This window comes from Schistocerca cancellata, chromosome 10 (genome assembly GCF_023864275.1).
Source record: "Schistocerca cancellata isolate TAMUIC-IGC-003103 chromosome 10, iqSchCanc2.1, whole genome shotgun sequence".
Classification (NCBI taxonomy): domain Eukaryota; kingdom Metazoa; phylum Arthropoda; class Insecta; order Orthoptera; family Acrididae; genus Schistocerca; species Schistocerca cancellata.
The window spans coordinates 66788296-66811240 of record NC_064635.1 but is presented as its reverse complement, the minus strand read 5'-3'; the positions used below and the strand labels follow the sequence as shown (position 1 = coordinate 66811240).

The following is a 22945-nucleotide window of genomic DNA, read 5'->3' as shown; positions in this document are numbered from 1 at the left end:
ACGTTTGCTCGCAGCACCAGGTCGGTGTTTTTCTCTGAAACTTTGTGTAGCGTAATGCGCAAGTGTAGAGTATGAGGAGTTTTACAGGGGCAGCTGCCGTAGGACATCCGTGGCTGAGTGGTCAAGGTAACTGCCTGGTAATTAGTAGGCGCATGTTCGAGTTTTGTCACTACCGAAATTGTTTTCTTCATTTTATTTTATTCCTCACAGTGTTAAACAATTAATTGTAAAATTTAAATACACTGGCTTAAAAACCAAGGAGTTGTGCGACATAAACGAAAGTGGACAGACATGTTTCCACGTCTGAAAGATGATTTCCGTTCAAATTTGGAGCCAGTAGCATAACAGTGGCGCCAGTACCGCCACTATCAGGTTTGCTTTAAGTACGCGCTGTATGTAACGATCGTGAGCGTTCGTTACCTTTGAGATTGGACGGAGTCAGCTGGTCTTAGTCAAAAATGCCTGTAAGGCGACAAAGACGCCATTATCAACAACTCATTGTGTTTGAACCAGGTTGTGCAATTGGGCTATGAGAGGTTGGATGCACCTTCTATGTTGTTAAAGAAGAATGTGGCAGTAATGTAGCCACTGTACGTGATTGCTGGCAGTGATGGTGACAGGAATGTACAATCGCAAGAAGACTGGGCTCTGGACGGCCACGTGGCACTACCGAGAGGGAAGGCCATCGTGTTCGGCCCACAGCTCTGGACCATCGTACTGCATCTGCAGCAGCAACTTGAGGAGCAGTTGGCACCACAGTGACACAACTAACTGTTACAAATCGGTTACTTCAAAGAAACTCCGAGCCGTACACCCTGTAGCGTGCATTCCACTGGCCCCCGAACCACCGCTTATTGCAGATTCATTGGTGTCAAGCGAGAACTCGTTGGATAGCTGGGTGGAGGTCTGTTGTGTTTTCTGGTGAAAGCTGGATCTGCCTCGGAGCCGGTGATGGCCGTGTGTTGGTTAGAAGGAGGCCAGCTGAGGGTCTGCAACCAGTCTGTCTGTGTGCTAGGCACACTGGACCTACACCTGCAGTTATGGTCTGGGGTGCACCTTCACGTGATAGCAGGAGAACTCTCGTGACTGTCCCGCACAATCAGACTGAAAATTTGTGCGTCAATCTGGTGATTCGACGTGCTGTGCTGCCATACATGAACAGCATTCCAGGGGGTGTTTTCCAGCAGGATAACGCTTACCCACATACCACTGTTGTAACCCAACACGCTCTACGGAGTGTCAACACGTTGCTTTGGCCTGCTCGATCACCAGATCTGTCTCCAACCGAGACAACTCCAGTATCATCTGCAAACAGCATTAACCGCCCCTGTACTGACCGACCAAGTGCAACAGGCATGAAACTCAATCCCACAAACTGACATCCGGCACTTACACAACAAAATGCCTGCACTATTACATGCTTGCATTAGACTTTCTGGTAGTTACACCGGTTATTAATGTACCAGTAATTCACATTTGCGATGGCTTATCTCGCACTGACATTAATTTGTCAACTTGCATCGTTAGTCACTTAAATATGTTACTTAGACAAACGTATTCCAAAGGTTTAATTACTATACAGTAATTATTTTTTGGTATTGTAGTTTTTTCCGTCAGTGTGCGCTTAAACAGTTCGACTTATGTACATAGAATTAATATATTCAATTTAGTTAGTATTACTACCCATGTAACTCAGAAGACTATAGATGGCCATAAACGAAGCGACTATATGACAAAATGAATTTTCTTTTACGTAATGGGTACCACAGCAATTAATTCATTACAATAAGGTGGCATTTTCCACTTTTGCTGTCTCAATTTTGTTTGTTCACAGCTAGTTTCCGCTTTCTAAGACATTCCCAAGTGATTTTGGGGTTCAGCAATAGAAAACTATGCCAAACACATTGAAATGTCAGCGTCTTTAAATGTCTGTTTTCTGTTCCTTTTGGTTCACAAATGCTGTCTTGTTCGTTTGGCAGCTTGTTGTAAATGGTGCATTGTCCTCCCATGCCATGGCACTGGACGACATAACGTCTCTCTGGTAAGCCCTCACCTGCGGACAACAACCTTCAAAAATATGGTTCAAATGGCTCTGAGCACTATGGGACTTAACTTCTGAGGTCATCAGTCCCCTAGAACTTAGAACTACTTAAACCTAACTAACCTAAGGACATCACACACATCCATGCCCGAGGTAGGATTCGAACCTGCGACCGTAGCGGTCGCGTGGTTCCAGACTGTAGCGCCTAGAACCGCTCGGCCACCCTGGCCGGCCAACAACCTTCCCCCACCTTCATCTGATGCAGTTGCCCCCTTTCTGTGCCTGATGCTACCTGTGGGCACACCTCTGGAAGTGTTCCACTGATCCAGCCTGCTGAGACGTCTGACTCCTAAGGATGGATGTTTTGGAGGTGTAAAGAGCGACGGAATCCCCTTGGTGTGGTCGACTCCCTTCCTGTCACAGTGACGTGCCCTTCCATGGGGGCCTAGCGGCCAGCTTCCTATGCGTCCTCCATGTTTGTGTCTCATGCCCACCTGGTGATGGCAGCTTTCTAAACTAATCACGTAGTTCTGGCCAATCTCAATACCATTCACTAGCACTATAAACGGATATTACTCCATGAAACGATACATGCTGTGAACATTCACTGTGCCCTTCTTCAAGGCGTGTGTCTGCTGCTTTTAGTGCTCCCCATGGCTCTACGGAACACATATTCTATGCTTCGCTTATTGGTAGTGCTGCAGCAGTCCTCTTGCATGTGGTACCCTCGCTGATGCAGCTGACTATCTCTCAGATACCGGAGTTATGGCTCTCACATTTGGTGGCGTCAGGATCATGACGGAGGAGTGAGACTGCCATTGTAGACTACACGAAAAGTTGCTGCACGAAGTAGACACATTACGACTTTGACAGTACGAGGTGCTTTCAAGTTATAAGGCCTCCGATTTTTTTTTCTAATTAACTACTCACCCGAAATCGATGAAACTGGCGTTACTTCTCGACGTAATCGCCCTGCAGACGTACACATTTTTCACAACGCTGACGCCATGATTCCATGGCAGCGGCGAAGGCTTCTTAAGGAGTCTGTTTTGACCACTGGAAAATCGCTGAGGCAATAGCAGCACGGCTGGTGAATGTGCTGCCACGGAAAGTGTCTTTCATTGTTGTAAAAAGCCAAAAGTCACTAGGAGCCAGGTCAGGTGAGTAGGGAGCATGAGGAATCACTTCAAAGTTGTTATCACGAAGAAACTGTTGCGTAACATTAGCTCGATGTGCGGGTGCGTTGTCTTGGCGAAACAGCACACGCGCATCCCTTCCCGGACGTTTTTGTTGCAGTGCAGGAAGGAATTTGTTCTTCAAAACATTTTCGTAGGGTGTATCTGTTACCGTAGTGCCCTTTGGAACGCCCTCGCTGTCCCAGAACATGGACACCATCATTTTTTCAGCACTGGCGGTTACCCGAAATTTTTTTGGTGGCGGTGAATCTGTGTGCTTCAATTGAGCTGACTGGCGCTTTGTTTCTGGATTGAAAAATGTCATCCACGTCTCATCCATTGTCACAACCGACGAAAAGAAAGTCCCATTCGTGCTGTCGTTGCGCGTCAACATTGCTCGGCAACATGCCACACGGGCAGCCGTGTGGTCGTCCGTCAGCGTTTGTGGCACCCACCTGGATGACACTTTTCGCATTTTCAGGTCGTCATGCAGGATTGTGTGCACAGAACCCACAGAAATGCCAACTCTGGAGGCGATCTGTTCAACAGTCATTCGGCGATCCCCCAAAACAATTCTCTCCACTTTCTCGATCATGTCGTCAGACTGGCTTGTGCGAGCCCGAGGTTGTTTCGGTTTGTTGTCACACGATGTTCTGCCTTCATTAAACTGTCGCACCCACGAACGCACTTTCGACACATCCATAACTCCATCACCACATGTCTCCTTCAACTGTCGATGAATTTCAATTGGTGTCACACCACGAAAATTCAGAAAACGAATGATTGCACATTGTTCAAGTAAGGAAAACGTCGCCATTTTAAGTATTTAAAACAGTTCTCATTCTCGCCGCTGGCGGTAAAATTCCATCAGCCGTACGGTGCTGCCATCTCTGGGACGTATTGACAACGAACGCGGCCTCATTTTAAAACAATGCGCATGTTTCTATCTCATTCCAGTCCGGAGAAAAAATATCGGAGGCCTTAAAACTTGAATGCACCTCATAGTATCAGTGTATCTCATATTGTAGAGCACTCCATCCACATAGTCATGATCAGAAACCTGTCTGAAGATGAAGAGGGGCAAAAAGTCCACGCATACGACTAACTTGAGCAAGTGCGATTACGTCTCAATAGCGATAGACGGCAGACGGCAGAGGTTTGATCAAGGGAAACCATGTACTGTGCAGCCAACAGCTGAGTAAAGGTCTTCGTGTTGTTGTTGAGAAACGTCAAGGGGCGATAATCACATATTTATGATGTACCCCAAGCCTTATGAATTGGAATGAGAAGACCATCGAGGAGCAAGTCGGGAATCTGCACGATGGACTACATAAGATGTCGACAAATTTCCGTCTGTGCTGGCGCCAGCAGGGACCAAATACCCAGTAAAACTCGTGGGAAGCCGTCAGGACCAAGTAATCTGTTTGTAGGACCTGCCTTGATAGCATCATGGACTTAGCCCTGTATAATATTGGCTAGCAGATCCATTGTTGCATACCCAGGAACCAAGCCAAAGGGGAGTCAGGAGACCGCCACACTTTTGGCAGAGTAGTGAGTACAGTGTAACATAATGTGCATGAAGGGCAGACCTATATTGCATGTGGTGTTTAAACGCTGTCCATCATCAGTTGTATGAACATTAATGGAAGTCGTATGCATGAGTGTTTTGCCACTCTTGACTTAAGCCAGGTTTTTGATCAGTCGATCGCGACTACCTGGAAAGGGTGCTCCACAGTATGGGATACCGTGATACTAACGTTGAAGTCATGGAGCAACGTCTTATGAATGGCCGTATCGCTCCTCCAGCATGATCCATCATTCGGTGCATCAAGTCTGCCCACTGCCTGCACTGTTGTATGCTGTTTCTCTGGAGCCTCTGTCAGCGTCCGTCTTGAGATGTCTCTAGGTGGCGATATCTTTTTCTGCCTTCCTTATGTAGATGATCCCATTCTAGTTCTTTGTAATGGTGCTGAGGTCAGGGAGCCCTTGTCCTGGGTTACCACCTGTGGCGAAGCTTCTGGTAGCTGCCGTAACGTCCGAAAATCGAGCGCTTTGGCTACAGTTTCAGGGCTTCCTGAGGATAGCATTGCTGCATTGTGTGTAGCTGCTACTATTGGATGCTTAGGACTCAATGTCACAGCTGATCTGTGGCGCACGGCAGCCCTCAACTGCTATTCCCAAGTATGAACTGAGTTCCTAGATCACAGTTTATTGGCCCTCGGTCTTATACAGTGGACACAATATGTTAGTGGACATTTGGCGTCATGTATCTCCCATGTGGCGCAAACACTCCCCACTCTGCAGCCCATTGCCTATCACATTTTAGTGGCACTGAGTTCATACATTTGCCACAACTTGGTGTTCAAGATTAGGTACGAGACTCTCACGCTCCCGGTAAGCAGGACCAGTTTAGGGCTGTATCATGTCCCTGACACAGCATAGCGCTTTTCGTGGCTCTCACATAATGCTGTGACGCCTCAACATCCTGTTTCAGAGTCCTTTTTCTCCAGGCTCTCTGAGCCCCTATACAGCATTGAGGTGTCCTGCCGCTCTTTTCTCCTTGAACTCTTTTTTCCTTGAATTGAACTATGTCCATACTGCACTATTGCACATGGGCTTAATGACCATGAGGGCGATCTGTGGCTCTCTTCAGTAGAACAGGACACTGATTGTGGTTGAGAGGATGGCATCCCCACGTCGACTGGACAGCTGTCTGGCGATTGGTATGTGCTCCTTACCTTGCTATTGATGTCCAGTCTGCATGGTTCCTTACGGTTAATGGGGAGCATGTTGGTCATGCTTTCACAGGATTAACTTTGCAGATATCCCAATGAGTGTCGCCTGTGAATTTCTGGACATGGACAATCGTCGCCTGGTGCACGGATCGGCGATAGCTGTCTAGTTCTTGGTGCGATAGATGGTGGCCTTCATTACCTGTATGACTCCTGATCAGATACCTGGTCACCTGTTCCTCTTTCCGGACTTGGGATACTTCCCACAGATGAAAACAAAATCTGTGAAGCGGATTTGTGGACACGCAGTTACTTATTTGCAGATGGCGAGGAAAATGTCCTTGCTTTTGGCACGTCATTAATGAATGGTATTGTGCAGTTGTCTGCAAGTGCCAAATACAGACAAGTTTCCTCTAATTCTCTTTGTTGTGACCTTTTTAAGCCACCGTGGAGTTGTGTGGGGCCTCGCCTCTCCGTGTGGGTAGCAGGAACATTGCACTGGAAAAAAATGTGGTTAACAACAGGTAGTCATAGACTGATGGCTGGGGTTCGATTCCCAGTGGTTTCATTTTTTTCAATTTTATTGTACTCCTTATGATGTTAAACGATTAATTATAAAATTTATGTATATTAAAACGGCTGATTTGTGTATGTAAGATTAATATATTCAATCTACTAATGGTTACTGCAAGTGTAAGTCAGTAGGCTATAGGCCACCACATCGTTGCACTTGGGCAAAATTTTGCATGCGCTACCACTGTCACCTGCATTGTGAATGGAGATTTTTTTTCAGCCGCAACAGTTATTTCTAGGCCTAGGCTAGCAACGTGGAATTTGTATCATCCATATTGGTTTCGTCCAAGCAGCAAAATCTGTGCTGTAAACCAACAAAAAAAAGTACCAGTGTCAATGATGTGCGATGACGAGCAGTTGCGCCGGAAGTGGCCGATTTCGGTTTTAAAATGACTCTGCAAAACACAGTGTGTGCCTTTTTATTTACTCATGCGGGTTTCAGCACCTACCTGGCACTGTTCTGTGGGTCTCGTTTTTATTTCAGTGAAATACTACAGATCCTTTTCTGTTTTCTATTTTATACCCAAAACTGCATTATAATATTTGTGTCTACATTGTTGTGATTGTTAAGTTGAATCTGCATTCATTTAAAAGTTGTATGTAGAGGCCAGATGCACATTTTATGACTTGGCAACTTGCCATGAACGAAGTAATTGGAAAAAGTATGTTATTTACCCTGAAAAGTAATTGTTTGTGTACAATTTTTCCCAAAGAATACAATTAGTGGAAAATTTGTTTTTTGTCACATTGTGCATCCTTGATGTTTTGTGCACTAATTATATACGCTGTTTTCTCAGTGTTTTGGCTTTTCGTTGTTATCTGTTTTTCACACATAAAAACCAAATTTAGAATTATCCAAGTCGCCACACATATCGAGAAGTGTTGTGTTAGAGACGCAGATGACTTGGTCATTGAGAATGCTTGCTCGGTATGGTGCTGATTGTGAATGTTTGTTGCGAGTTCATGTGTTGAGAGAACTGAGGTAAACATAATTTGAGTAACTTTGTGTGTGTGTGTGTGTGTGTGTGTGTGTGTGTGTGTGTGTGTGTGTGTGAGTTAGGAAGGGGGGGGGGCGAAAGAGAGAGCGAGATTTTTTATTAATAGAAGAGGCTGAGCCACTGATTTTTCTGTGAGGAAGTGTACTCATTAAGGGCTGATTCTATACACATTACTGATTGGATATAATTTTTTACCTAATTTTTTTAAAAAATGAACTAGTTTCAAGTAAATTATCTGTTTAAATTGTTTTTCATTTAATTCAAGAATCTTTCTTTCTTTCACAGGACACGCAAGCAGCTCAGTGGAACTCACTGTCACCCTCAGACATCGGCAGAGAAACAGTTCTGTTCCCGGTCCTTCACGCCGTTATGCACAGTGCGCTGCTCACCACAGTGACCTACTAAGGTACGAAAAAAAACAACTGATTCATTGATATGGTACGTCGTAATTATGTTTATAAGCAGTGTTCATCAGCTGATAATTGACAGCCACCAGGTGTTGGCCGCTAGGCGGCGCTATTGATATGACTGCCAACAAAAAAATGGTTCACATGGCTCTAAGCGCTATGGGACTTAACATCTGAGGTCATCCCCTAGACATAGAATTACTTAAACCTAACTAACCTAAGGATATCACACACATCCATGCCCGAGGCAGGATTCGAACCTGCGACCGTAGCAGCAGCGCCACTCCGGACTGAAGTGCCTAGAACCGCTCGGCCACAGTGGCCGGAGACTGCCAACACAAAGTGGAGATGACACTGAAGTTAACTCGGACTCTGAACAGAAAATTTTGCCGAGCTTGGTGTAGGCAAACATATTTAACTGTTCCCTGGTAACATAGTAGTAGGGCTGTTCGGGTTTGGGGCTAGACTCAGTTGTTTGGGGCTAGACTCAGTTGTTTCCAGATTTCTCTCACCCTCTGATCCCCTTTCCCTATGACATATTCGATGACATTATGCCTTGTTGCCAGTTTTCACCCTTTCCTGCACCCCTCGGGCATAAGACAGTTGCCCTATGTACAAAATGGCTGGGAACATAATAACCCAGTTGTGCTATGGTTTTTTTCCCCACATTTCAGACATCACTGTGCAAATAGGGCAGTTGTCCTGAGTGTAAAATGGCAGAATATTAAAAAATATAAGATAGGAGAGTGTCTTGTTGGTGCACAATTCGTAAATCCAAGATGGCGAGCTGGAGACACGAGATCAACCTGTATGACGTCAAAATCCCAGACAGAGCTCCAAGAAGGCGACCTGGAGATACAAGGCCAGTCGGGTCGACAGAAGCGTCCGATCCCACGCGTCGGCTTTGACCCGTGACGTCATGACGGCGCGGAGTTTAGTTTGTGAGTGTGGCGTGTTTGTAGATGACGTCGTGTTGTGGTTTGTTGTGGTTTCTGGTGGTATGTTCAGGATTTTCGTTTGTGTTGTGTACTGGGCTCAGTTTGCTTTTGCTCATTATCCAGAATTGTTCGAGTGTCGGCTGTGTTTGTAGTGGAATTCGTTTCAGTGAGTTAACGATTTTGTGTGAAGGTTAATTTAGTGTTGTTCGCTGTACATCGTGTGGTAATTTTAGTAAAATTAATCGATTGTTGTTTTTGTTCAGGAATGGATATGACGGATAAAATTAACAGTTCGCAGGTCAAGGGAAGTGTTCGATCCCAATGTGTGGCTGTGTATGTTGATATTGGCATCGGGAGATGTTTTTGAGCTATATAGGCCAAGGGAAGTGTTGGACCCTAATTTATGGGATCGGGAGCTGTTGTTGAGCTATATAGGTCAAGTAAGTGTCCGATTCCAGATGATATTGTGTTTAGTGGTATTTGGGGAGTTTTGTGAAGTCGGTTTTTTCGTCGTTTTGTGTGGTTTTGTATGTAGGTGGGTGTCTAAATTTGTTTATATTTAGTTTCCCCCCCACCCAAAAACACCCCATTTTCCGCCCTTGTCCCGTTAGTGTCATTAGGCTTGTGGAAAGTGTGTGTGTTTGTTTTTCGATGTATTTTCGTCCTTATAACGTGTGCGTACCGACTTTATGTGCACCATATTGGAATCGTGGTTTATGGTCGTTTCCGCCATATTTGTGACGTCATGGGTCAAAGCAGACGGGTGGGATCGGACGCTTCCGTATTTCCGGCCAGTCTCTGTCACATGACCTGGGCATACAGGGTCAGCCTACATGGTTATCAGATTTTCAAGCTCACTGGTGCCACCTGTATAGTAGGTGGATCACTTGTGCTGTGTATAGAATCCAGTGCTAAGTTTATAGTGGGAAATTTGAAAATCACTGTTTTTCCATACTCATATGATGTTGCAGTTGACGTGCCCTAAGTGTAAGTCCACTTGTGCTATGCTTAAACAATTTGTGCCGTCTCTCTGAGACTACAATTGTCACTCTAAGTTCGGAGCTGACTTGTCCTAAGTTTAAAACTGTGTGCTGTGTTACAATAGGAACACTTATGCCTTTATTTAAACAAATACCACTCAAGGAGGGCTCCTGCACCACTTCCACATGTCAGAGAGGTCCCACGCACTTCGCGAAGTCCTTGGGTGCTATGCCACGGCAAGCCGTGCCATTGCTCCCCTGCAGCAGGACGTCTCTCATTAAATGTGGCAAGCGCTCGACAGCTATATTTTGGACAGCTACACTTTTAACCCTTAACCTGAAACACCGGTCTCTCAGACCCCTCGTTTATTTTAAAAGTCAAGTGTGGCAGCACTCCAAAAAAGGGCGGCTTCACTTTCCCAGTACCTTCGCCGCAATACTTGCCACGTGTAAAGCAGCAGTCAACAATCAGCTGTACTTCGTCAGTGGAGACTTACAGAGCATTGTTTGGAGGAGAGCACCAAGTTGTGTGCCTGAGATACTGCATGTTTCGTATTACGTATAAGAATTTGGCAGGTGCAATACACCGCATGTTTCTAATTACGACATATTCTTCTTCCAGTGGCTGTTTTTTCATAGCGCCTTCTTCTATGTGTGAATTTATGTCATATTTCAGGTATAACATGGATCGACTTTCTAAGAAGAGTAACATATCTGCAACTAATCCAGATTTGGAAGCTTGGGTGCAAGCGCAGTTACGGGATTTCAATGAAGAGGAAAATGGGATCGATGACGACACATTTGACAATTCTGACGATGATCCAGATTTCGTGATAATTGATAGTCGCTATGAAACAGAAAATGTTTTATTGTAAGAAGAGCCTGAAGTGGTCTATACTACAGATAATACCTCACAGCAAACACAGTACTTTTATGGTAAAAATAATTTCCAATGGGAACGTTCTGAGTCTCTTAGAATGAGAACACCAGAGCACAACATTCTGAAAGGAGGAATAACTGGTTAACAGCCAAAAGTTGAAGTTTGGGAAAAGTCCTACTGAATCTCAAATATGGGAGAATTTATTTGATGATGACATGATAGGTGAAATAGTTTTCAAAACAAACGTGAAACTGAATACAATAAGGGCACAGCTGCAGGAAACAACTAATCTGTCCAATTACAGAGATACTGACAACGTTGAAATCAAGGCTTTCATAGGCCTTCTGATGATGACATCAATATTCAAATTGTCTCATGAAGATACTGTTGTCTCTTTTCGAAAAGGATCTGACCGATCGCCCTATATTTGTGGTGACAATGTCGGCAAAGCGCTATGTAATGTTTCTAATCAGCCTGAGACTTGACTATGCGACTACCAGAGACGAAAGAAAGAAGTCAGATCACGCAGCTGCAATATCAAACAATTTTGACAAATTCGTTTTCAATTCTTAGCAGTTACGCTGTGTAAAAGGCAATGTTACATTGGATGAAATGTTAGTACTATTCAGGGGAAAATGTCCTTTCCGCGTTTATATGCCTAGCATACCAGTCAAATACGGCATAAAAATTATGTGCCTGGCAGACTCTGGGTGCGCTTACCTCTTCAATGCCTCCATACTCATATATTCAGGGAAAGATAGTGACGGATGTGGCCTGACAGAAGAAGAGAAAAAGATTGCCAAACCAACTCGGGCTGTTTTACGTCTTTGCAAACCTGCAGAAGGAAGTAACAGAAACATTACCGCTGACGACTGGTTTACATCTATAGAACTCATTTGTGAGCTGAGAAAGAGAGGACTAACATATGTAGGAACGGCCAGAAAGAACAAACGCGAAATCCCCCAAGAGTTTTTATCTGATAAAAGTCGGCCAGTTCGGTCAGCATTATGTGGATTCTCTGAGAATACAACAGTGGTTTCATTTGTTCCTAAGAGAAACAAGGCAGTAATTCTTGTGTCTTCAATGCATCATTCTATTGAAAATGATACCATAAAAAAAATAAGCCAGAAACTATTTATTACTACAATATAACGAAATCTGGAGTAGATTTGCTTGACATGAAATGTGCCAATTATTCGTCAAACAGACATACAAGGCACCGCCCAATGGCAGTCTTTTACATACTTGTAAACATCAGTTGGGTGAACAGTATTGTTCGTGCTACAGAGGAAACCCCCTTGCTAACTCGTCTCAAATTCAAACAGGCTGGCCATGGAGCTGATAGAGCCACATCTAGGAAGACGCATAGAATTTCAAAATTTACCCAGAAATATCAAGGAAATGATGCATAAAGTTATGGGAGATACTCAGCAATCAAGCAAAGGCACACCAAGTGATAGAATGGAAAAAAGGAAGACATGTATGAAATGCCCTGCATCCAAGAAGAGGAAAGCGGCGTATAAGTGCATCACATGTGGTCACCAAGTTTGCCTGGAATGCAGCAAAAAGATGTGTGTTGACTGTGCCAAACAGGTGTGATTTAATATTTCAGTTCAGTTGATTATTATCTTTCATTACATTTTCTATAATATTTTATTTATATTTAGGAATATATTGTCTGGTGTAACAGTGGATAAAATCATATGAAATATGACACTGAATGACTACACATACTTGTAATATTTCATGTTTATTTTATATAATTTAAACAACATAGTGTTTATATGGGCTGAAAAGTATTAAATTTACTTATAACAAAAATTAATTGACTCTTTACTTGATTTATGTCAACTTATGTGGAGTTCTGTGATATAAAATATTAGGTGGTCTGAGAGACCACATGTTTCTAGTTACAAACATTTCAGAGATGTTTCAGGTTAAGGGTTAATGAAGTGTAAATACATTTCTTCTTATAGAAATGTCACACGCATTGCAGAGGCATCTGCCTACTGTAAAATTGAGCATTTGACTGCTTTTACTTGGATGTTAGAGCCCACAGAATGTTTGTGTCAATATGCTATGAGCTAGGAATACAGGAAGTTATCTGTCCTCTATTGTTCTCTGAGACAGTGCGCCTCCACAACAGTCAACACAAAAATAGATTTAAGATGTATCTCTCAGACACATTCACAAGACTATATGATTTTTGTAATTTCAGAAATGAACGGTTTCAGGCTACTTATTCATCTGAGATATTTCCACAAATGACACGTTATTTACATACTGGCACACTGACGTACTATGCATGCTAGGTGCACCTCCCATACAAACTTTAATAGGATGTAATTCTGGTACTGTAACCACATAAGGGCTGCAACAAACATACTTTTTTGATATAGACCGAGAAGTTGGACAGTATCGATAGGGTAGGTGATTTAGCAGCATGTTTGTCCACATTCTGTACGCAGTACAGTAGTGTTACAAAAACCGTTGGTGGATTACAGGAGATATATGAAATCAAGTGTTTACAAAATTCATGTAACAAACCTGCCTTGCAGTTTATCAGTAAAATTTAAAAAATTGCTGCATTTTATGGCTTTCCAGATGGACAGTGTCATTTTATGGCATTGCAGACAAAAATGTGAAACATTAACATTCCATAATCACCCCGCTTCTGTACAATCGATTGTTTGCATGGGTTGAAGGCAAGTCTGCAGTAGTTGATAGCTCATTCTTCCATATGATTTTTAGTGTTAACCATGTGTTGTTTACGTCATCACTGGAAATGAACTTAAAGCCAGTATAACAGTTCTTTCATGTGTATCTTACGTGTCAATAGGCTCTGCTCTGCAAATTCTTAGTTCCGCTCCAGTTCCTTTTTGTGATTTAACCCATATTCTTTGCCCACATGTGGACTAATTATGTTTGATCCATGCACATGCACTAAAACCAAGAAAGAGAGAAAATTTTGCCTTTTGCATGGTATGTTGGTGTGATATTAATATTGCACTTGGTGGAAGAAATGATTTAAGCAATTATGTAAAGTGCGGTAAACACGTGAGTCACGTTAAATTGCTTTTTTGTCAAGTCTGCAAACGTTGACATTGTCTTAATTAGGGCAGATTATCTGTTTACTTCCTTTTTTGTGGAGCACAATGTGCCCTTAAGTGTAGCTGATTGTGCTGGTGCTCCATTTAAGAACATGTTTCTCACATCAGAAGTTGCAAAGAAGTATAGCTGTAGTTGCATGAAAATGACATGCATTGTAAATAAAGCTGTTAAGTGCCTTCAGAATGGACCATTTTCTTTGGCAATGGATGGAAGCAATGACATGAATGCCAAGTTGTATCCTGTTGTTGTTACATTCTATGATATTGTTACATTCTATGATATTCCATGGGAAAGAGTGGTGAGCACTGTGCTATCCATACAGGCATTAGACGGGTCATGCATTTCTTATATAAGAAGGAATGCATTTACACTTCATTGAAAGTGATAAATTTTAAAGTTGGCACAGACTTCTGAATTGTACACACTGAAGAGGTGTATGCATTCTTCATTAAAGGTTGTTCTACACTGAGAGTCAGGACACATGGCCTTACGGTATGCAATATGTTTGGCAGCTGATGGAGCAGTGGTGGCATAGGTGTGTTAAACATCTGTGACCCAACCCTCAGATGGCAGACTGTGATGGCAGGTATCTTTGCCTAATATATACAGTGTAATTCAACCTAACAATTGGCAGTGTATCTATGTCAAATAAAATGTTAAAAGTACATTAAACTCCACTCTCACAACCCTTACAAACATTCAGATTTAACTGTACATTGAGCAGGAACCACTGTAGTGTTCAGAATGATTAACTTTCTATAATCCATTGAGAAGGAGAAAAAGTGATCCGTGACTATTAGTCAGAACATATGTGATTATCACACACTGAGTGTACTGGTACTATAATATTAAAGTAGCTCTAAGTTTTAACTGCTGACATACCTAAAAGCATACACACAATGGTACTAGCAGCCATGTATCACATAATTTCATCAATCAAGATTGTTGTTTTAAAGTATGTGTGCAGTAGAAGCCACAATAGAAACATCAGTTCAAGGTCTACGCTATCTGAATACCCTGCAAGTACCACTCCTACACTCTAGTAATAGGTTTGAATGCTATAAAGAATCATGAGACCACACTGGAAGTTGTATCTCAACAGTTCAGAGCAATGTACTAACCGCTCTCCACTCTGAAGTTCACACATGACAAGCATATTTCATGTAACTCAGTAAAGCCTTAACAGTTGACAGTACATTAAACTCCATCTTCACAAACCTTCTAAATAAACAGGTGGGAACCAAAACTATACTTTGAGCAGGAAGGGCTCTCGTGTTCAGAACAGTCTGCAAATGGACAAGGGTGAACTCTGACGGTGAATCAAAATGAATACGATTATCACACAGATTGAGTATGATGATCATATAATGCGACACTAGTTTTTAGGTATTAAATAATGTTGACATGTCTAATAGGTGTGTATATTCACACAATACTACTAGCAGTGATATATTGCATAATGTCTTCAATCAAGATTGCTGTTTTAGTGTATGTGTTAATATGATACTATTACTGGCAATATATATCACAGAACATCAGATAGATGATACACTGTGGCATTATCAAAATCTCAACAATATAGTCAGTTGATGTGGAAAAATAATTACAATAGGTGTATGAATCTTTAATATTATTAATGATTTGTTTAATTAATTATAACATCACCTTCATCATTTGATCATCATTGTCTTCATCATATGACAATCTATCGATGATTTCCCACCCCATAAATATGTATTATGCTTTTGCTCTAAACTGCCTAATAGTCTTCAACTTAGTTGTAGGAAGCCAGATCGAAATAACTAGTGCTTTGAAACGTGTGTGGTGCATTTTACAGCTATCTACATGGTAAATTCTTCAAGTTCATCTGTGTGAGAGACAGCATCAAGGCCTAAAATCAGCAAGGAAGCATCTGAAAAGCATCCAATCACACCATATAAAATGGACTTGACTGACACTATAATGAGTGTTGTGATGGAACAACTGTTTGGAATATCTCAGGAGCTGTCGAGTCGTCTCTATGTACAGGATGATCTGTGGAGTAGTAGAACTGGGACCATCTTGTACCCTCTCTATCTCGAATTTACATTACTATGAGAGTGAAGAAAATGTAAACCAGAATTTTTGTTTTATGAACCTTTTTTGCAAAGCAGCGTGATCCCTGCTCTGGTTGCTTTCGTTTCCAGTTATTGTTCTTGATGCCTAAAACGTCGTAATGTTTCTTTTGTCAGAATCTCAATGTCAGAGCAAGTTTCTCAAAATAAAGGACATAAAACCACCCAAAGTTTTGCGGCACAGTTTGGGGACAACACCGTGAGAAAGAATCAAGTCTTGGCACAAACAATTTTTATGAGGACGAGAAACAGTTGATAATGCAGCTCACTGACGTTCCCTGAGGACTAGCATGACTGAGGAAAACATCTACATTGTCAACCATCTTATGGAAGACGATCGCCGAGTAACAGTTGCTGAAACTGCTACTGAGGTTGGCATAAGCTATGGTGGTGCTCAGACGATCATTACTGACGACCCTGGGTTTCGGAAAGTGTCTGCAAGGAGGGGCCTCATCTTCTCATGGCAGACCACAAATTTCATCGTCTCTAGATGTGTAAACGGCTCCTTGCATGCCACAAAACTGAAAGGGAACACTTTTTGAACCAGATTGTGGTCTGCAATGAAATTTGGGTCACCATTACATTGCAGAATCGAAGAAAAGCAGTATAGAATGGCTCACAGAGGACGAATCTGCACCCGTCAAAGGCAAAAACAGTCTCTCAGAAGGGTGTCGTAACTTTTTTTTTTATTTTAAAGATGATCTCATCACTGTTCTCCACAAACATCGTACTATGAATGCTGCATACTGATTCCAGAAACTGGACAAAAAAAAGGGTAAAAACCATACATATTGTCATAAGAGGTGTGCTTTGCAGTCTGGGACGTGATTGTGCTTCATGACAGCACTCGACCCCACACAGCTACCTGAACTCCACAAAAAATTGAGGAGTTAATTCTGGACCACTCTAGAACATCCTTCCTACAGTGGACTTATCGACCACTGAGTTTCATTTGTTTGGACCACTAAATGAAGTAGTTGGAGGTCAGATTTGGATACAATGACACTGTCGAAGTGTTTGTGCGCAAGTGGCTACTGTCACAGCCACGTTCATTTTGCAAAAACAGAATTGAGAAACTGCTAGTCCGCTGGAAAAAATGCCTTTCTCGTTCAACAGACTATATGGAAAAATATATGTATGAACTTTTCGCAGTTGACTCTACAGATCATATATATTTTGAAAAATGCATGTTTGTGCTAGCAGTAGTACAATTCTATGTTTATTCTCTACCAGTTTTGGTTATTACAACCATCTTCACATGAGAAAAATAATGTACAGCAGTGGATGAAAAATACATTTTCATCAAATATGATCCAACCAAATATAGAACATACATGCCTGCCTGAACAGAGTCCATATAAACGTACTGTACCTTCGCGCAGTTACAGTAATGCACACTTAGTGATAACTCCACACTTAATAAATAACTTATTATGAGCAGTCATTACAATATTGGCAGTATTGTGAGAAATTTGGATGAATCTTTTAAGAGTTCTCTACATAAACCTATACAATACCATTATAACTACATATGAAAACAATAAATTTCACTGTACCTGTATGCACGTATTATACTGTACTGAACTTCATTTTAGTAGAGGAGGTCCCTGTTATCATGAGTGACTCTTAGCTCTAGAGTCTTTGTGTTACTGTTATTGTGGGAGTCTGAAAGTGTACACTTTCATCAAGGTTATAGTTGTAAAAGTTATTCATGTCTTAATCTACCTCTCCCAACAACTGAAGGGTCTGTGTGTAGTGGTACTAAAGACTCTTAGTGTGATCAAGCTCCAGGTCCCTTCTTGTTAATGATATTATGATAGTCTGAAAGCTTCACTTTATTTTAAAGCCCGGAGGTGAAATTTAGAGATGCTACATCTTGTGTATCAACATTGTGCTACTGTTGATAGTATGTAAGTTTCATAGCCTGATGCATTGCTTTCAGTTGTCTTGCAAGAATGAAGCGACCAGCCAGTCCAAATGCTAGAGCTATCACTGCTCCTACTCCATTTTGAAGATGTATGAGGGAAGTCTTCGGTGATCTGGATGATGGATTCACTATACTGTACATATATGACCCGATGAAGATGACATAGAAAGTTTTGCAGTCAACACAGCGTGAGTACTGAAACAGATATTCTCCTTGTTCAGAAGTTAAACTCGTTTGTGAATTGAGAATCTACGTATTCATTATATGTACAACCTGAGCTAATGTATTCGGCAATGATGGGCTGCTTAGTGACACACTGTCAGTTGATGTTAACCATCAATCACAGCAGTCTGAGTAGTGTTTTATATGTATTTGTGTGTAAACATTCAGAATATATGTTAACATCCCATTTACATGTGTTGTACATGATTTTCATACTAATCTAATGACTTCACAAATTGTTGCAGACTGTTATCCTTCATCGATAACTTCATGCCTGAGCAGGCTGAGCGTTTGAGGATTTTAAGACATATTGCAGCTTTGCATAGTGGATTATCCAAATGGATTGCATTGTGCATGATAATGCAGAATCACTGTCAGCAACAAGTGAGTGCAGGACTGCATTATTATTAAGGTTCATGATCTGATACGTCAGCATGTTGTTCTAGGTAAATATGATGCAAACCTAATGATTTCACTTGTTTTTGTAGAGTCTAATGATGAGGATCAGCTGTGTCTGATAAATAACTTCACACCTAAGCATGCTGAGTGTTTGAGAATTATGAACATTGTGCAGCTTCACCTGGTGAAATATCCGAAGTGATAGATGAGTGTGTTGTACACAAAGATGCAGCATCATGATCAGCAAAAGAGTGAGTACTAGGCTACATATTTTTTTCTTTTCATATATGTTTTTTGTAAACCTTCATTATTGATTTAGGTTCAGTATTTGTGTTGTTGCAGGTGACTGTTTCAGTACTGTGGTTGAAATCAACAACATATTGTCAGGTAATGAGGATGAGGATGATGATGATGATGATGATGATGACATTGATGTAATTAATTGAATAAATCATTAATAATGTTAAACATAGATACACCTGTTGTAATTATTTATCCCACTGACTATCGAGAGATTTTGATGGTGTGTATGATTTAGCTGACATTCTGTGATATATATTGCTGCTTATACTATCATCTGAACACATACATTGAAACAACAATCTTGGTTGATGAACTTATGTAATGTAATACAATCACCATAGTCAATATGTGTGATGACCACATCTTTTTTAACTGACTGTTATAAATTACTTTTGTTTTCACTTGGTTCATAGGAAGTGAACTGCTCTAAACACTGAAAGTGTTCCCCGCTCAAAGTGTCTTTGTGTTTCCAATCTGCCTATTTATAAGGGTTTACGGAGATAGAGTTGAATGTGCTACCAAGTGTTAATGCTTCACCAAGGCTTGTGTGGTATTCCTGAAATGTGTTAGCTTCAATGTGGGTTGCTGTTAGCATTGCACAGAACTGTTGAGACATAAATCCCATTGTGGTCTTATGATTCTTTATGGCATTAAAACATATGATTATGTAGCAGTGATACTCTCAGGACACTTTACAGCCCATAACATTTGGATTGTGATTTCTGTGTCATATAAAGTGTAGGAATATATACTTTGCTCACATATTTTCTGTCCATTAGCTACATATTAGAGTGACAGTATCAGAAGACTTTGCATAGCATAACAGTTCAACAGTTTTTTGTTCATGAACACATACACTAAAACAACCATTTTGGTTGGTGACATTGTGTGATATATGACTGCTAAGTTGGTCACATGTTCCACATATCATTTGAAAGATTCTTTTACAGAAATTATGTGAAACAAATCATTTTACAGGATATGTGTACAAGATTAGTATTAACACAAATGAACATATTATTTTGTTAGTCTGAATCATGCAACAACACTTTCAAAACAAATGTGTGTGTTTTTTTCAGTCAACCAGTTTTTACATAGAAAGTCGTTCAATAGCAGAAATTATCCAGGATAAATGATTTTAAGTTAGATTTAAATCTTGCTTTTCTATGCGTCAGAAATCTTAGTTATTGGTAAAATCTCCAAAAAATTTCTATTGTTGCATGTTGAACTCTTTGCTGAACCATTGAGAGTTTTAGTAATAGGTAATAATGGCCATTTTTTCCTATGGTGTTGTAAATACAGGCTATTCCTCTCAAAATGTAATGGATTACTTATGATGAATTTCATTAGTGAATATATATGTATTGTGGCAGTGCAGCTACAATCTCTAACACCTTGAAGAGGTACCTACTTGACAACCACAGGTGAAAACCAAATATTATTGGAAAAAAAAATCCCTTAAGACATTGTTGAGTGGATATATGCAAAATATGCCATAAGGATAGTTTGTTCGTTTCCAAGGCTAGGAATTACGTGAAGTGCAAAAGTAGTTGAATGTAAGTTAGTTAATTTAATGTTCCATAGATCATTTTGCATGATAAATCATAATGATGTGGAATGACTCACTTGACATTCGCATTGCAGATTAATTTGTACATGTGGTTACATGCTGAACATTTCTAATGTTCCTATTTTTTATTTTTATTTTTTTAAGCAGAAAGATACACAGATGTGAGTTAGCAATTTCTACCCACCACCTTTTACACATTACACTAACAGAAATTCTTCACGGAATAGAAGAAGCAGTCAAGGAGAAACTTGTGAATATTAAAATTTTCCCGGCGAATTGACTGTTCAAACAAATTTCGGGCTTGCACCCGGTCGTCGTTCAATACTTCGCATTCAACTGGGCACCTGCCAGTCATCTTCAGGTGAGCCGTTGCAGACTGGCGAAAACGTCGTCCGTTCCGCAATATATAGCGTACTGTAATTATTCTGCACATGCGTCGAAAACTTGATAGTTGAACCACACTGCCGGCCGGCAGCGCCCTCGCTGGTGGAATAGCGGAACTCAGTCGCCCTCTGCATTGCTGTTTGCCACAGCGGTCGACGCAATCTGTCGTCTTCGATTTGAGCATATCATGGAGATTATGGGATTCCATGCACTGTCCAGCTGGTAGCCGCTGTCACGGTTTAACAGATTTTCCGCCAGTCGTATTTCTACGGATTCTTTAATAATGGAGTCCCAGAAAGACGTTGCTGTGGACAAAATCATTGTTTTCTCATACTCCATTGAATGTCCAGTAGAAATACAATGTTCAGCAATAGCGGACTTGCTTGCCTGCAAAAGGCAGGTGTAACGATGTTCAGTGGAGCGGTCTTTCACGGTGTGTGTGGTTTGACCTATGTAAGCCATACCACATTGGCACGGTATCTTGTAAATTCCGGCCTTTTGTAGTAACAGATTGCCCTTAACTGATCCCACAAGGTCCGCAATCTTTGATGGTGGGCGGAAAACCACTTTTACCTGAAATTTTCGGAGGATTCTTGCTATTTTAAACGAAGTGTTGCCAACAAAAGGAAGAAAAGCTAAAGATTGTTCTGGCATGTTCTCCTCTTTATTCACTTCCTGCTTCTTAGTTTTAACTGTTAGTGCCCTGTTAATCTGCCGGATGGAATACCCGTTTTCGCTGAATACTGTCTTTAGATGGATGAGTTCTTGAGGTAAGCTATCTAGATCTGAGACAGTATGAGCTCTATGAACAAGTGTTTTAAGCAAACTCATGGTTTGTGATGGATGATGGCAACTCGATGCTTGCAGGTACAAATCAGTATGAGTGGGTTTCTGGTAAACTGAATGCCCTAGAGAACCATCATTCTTCCTTCGAACCAGGACATCCAAGAAAGGCAAACAACCATCTTTCTCCATTTCCATGGTGAACAGGATGTTGCTATGAATGGAGTTGAGGTGATGTAGAAAATCCATTAATTTATCTTCTCCATGAGACCACACTATGAAAGTGTCATCCACATACCGCCAAAAAACTGTTGGCTTCAGGGCAGCTGATTCAAGCACTCTCTCTTCAAAATCCTCCATAAAAAGGTTGGCCACCAAAGGAGACAGGGGACTACCCATGGCGACACCGTCAGTCTGTTCAAAATATTCTTGATTAAACATAAAATAAGATTGAAGATTGCGGACCTTGTGGGATCAGTTAAGGGCAAACTGTTACTACGAAAGGCCGGAATTTACAAGATACCGTGCCAATGTGGTATGGCTTACATAGGTCAAACCACATGCACCGTGAAAGACTGCTGCACTGAACATCAACGTTACACCCGCCTTTTGCAGGCAAGCAAGTCCGCTATTGCTGAACATTGTATTTCTACTGAACATTCAATGGAGTATGAGAAAACAATGATTTTGTCCACAGCAACGTCTTTCTGGGACTCCATTATTAAAGAATCCGTAGAAATACGACTGGCGGAAAATCTGTTGAACCGTGACAGCGGCTGCCAGCTGGACAGTGCATGGAATCCCATAATCTCCACGATATGCTCAAATCGAAGACGACAGAGTGCGTCGACCGCTGTGGCAAACAGCAACGCAGAGGGCGACTGAGTTCCGCTATTCCACCAGCGAGGGCGCTGCCGGCCGGCAGTGTGGTTCAACTATCAAGTTTTTGACGCATGCGCAGAATAGTTACAGTACGCTATATATTGCGGAATGGACGACGTTTTCACCAGTCTGCGACGGCTCACCTGAAGATGACTGGCAGGTGCCCAGTTGAAATATCGTGCAAAGTATTGAATGACGACAGGCTGCAAGCCCGAAATTTGTTTGAACAAGGAGAAACTTTCTCAGTTTGTTTTCAAATTTTACTTGGCTGTCTGTCAGACATTGGATATCACTGGGTAAGTGATCAAAATTTTTGTCACAGCATTGTACACCAATGTTTGGGCTAGGGAGGACCTTAATGTGGAGTAATGAATAACATTTTTCCTTCTGGTATTGTAATTATGTACATCATTGTCTCCTTCGAACTGTTGCAGATTATCTGCAACAAACTGTTTGAGGGAATAAATGTTCTGTGAAGCAGTTGTCAGAATGCACAACTCCTTGAACAGATGTCTGCAAGATGATT

General features: G+C 41.5%; 1 protein-coding gene across 4 annotated transcripts in view; it reads left to right on the top strand.

Annotated features, from left to right (window-relative positions):
- Positions 1 to 18932, top strand: part of LOC126106316 (YLP motif-containing protein 1-like) — a 432507-nt gene extending 413575 nt beyond the window's left edge. The window contains exons 22-26 of one of the 4 annotated variants that reach the window (XR_007523332.1): positions 7805 to 7925; positions 17892 to 18064; positions 18344 to 18482; positions 18587 to 18748; positions 18840 to 18932. Coding sequence is in view for 1 of the 4 variants with exons in the window: in XM_049912551.1 (XP_049768508.1) it covers positions 7805 to 7924 (120 nt within the window). In the remaining 3 variants the exon portion in view is untranslated. Of the gene's footprint in view, positions 1 to 7804; positions 7926 to 10520; positions 10726 to 17891; positions 18065 to 18343; positions 18483 to 18586; positions 18749 to 18816 lie in introns of those variants that run through there. The other 3 variants (XR_007523330.1, XR_007523331.1, XM_049912551.1) reach the window with 3 other exon arrangements.
- The last annotated feature ends 4013 nt before the right edge of the window (positions 18933 to 22945 follow it).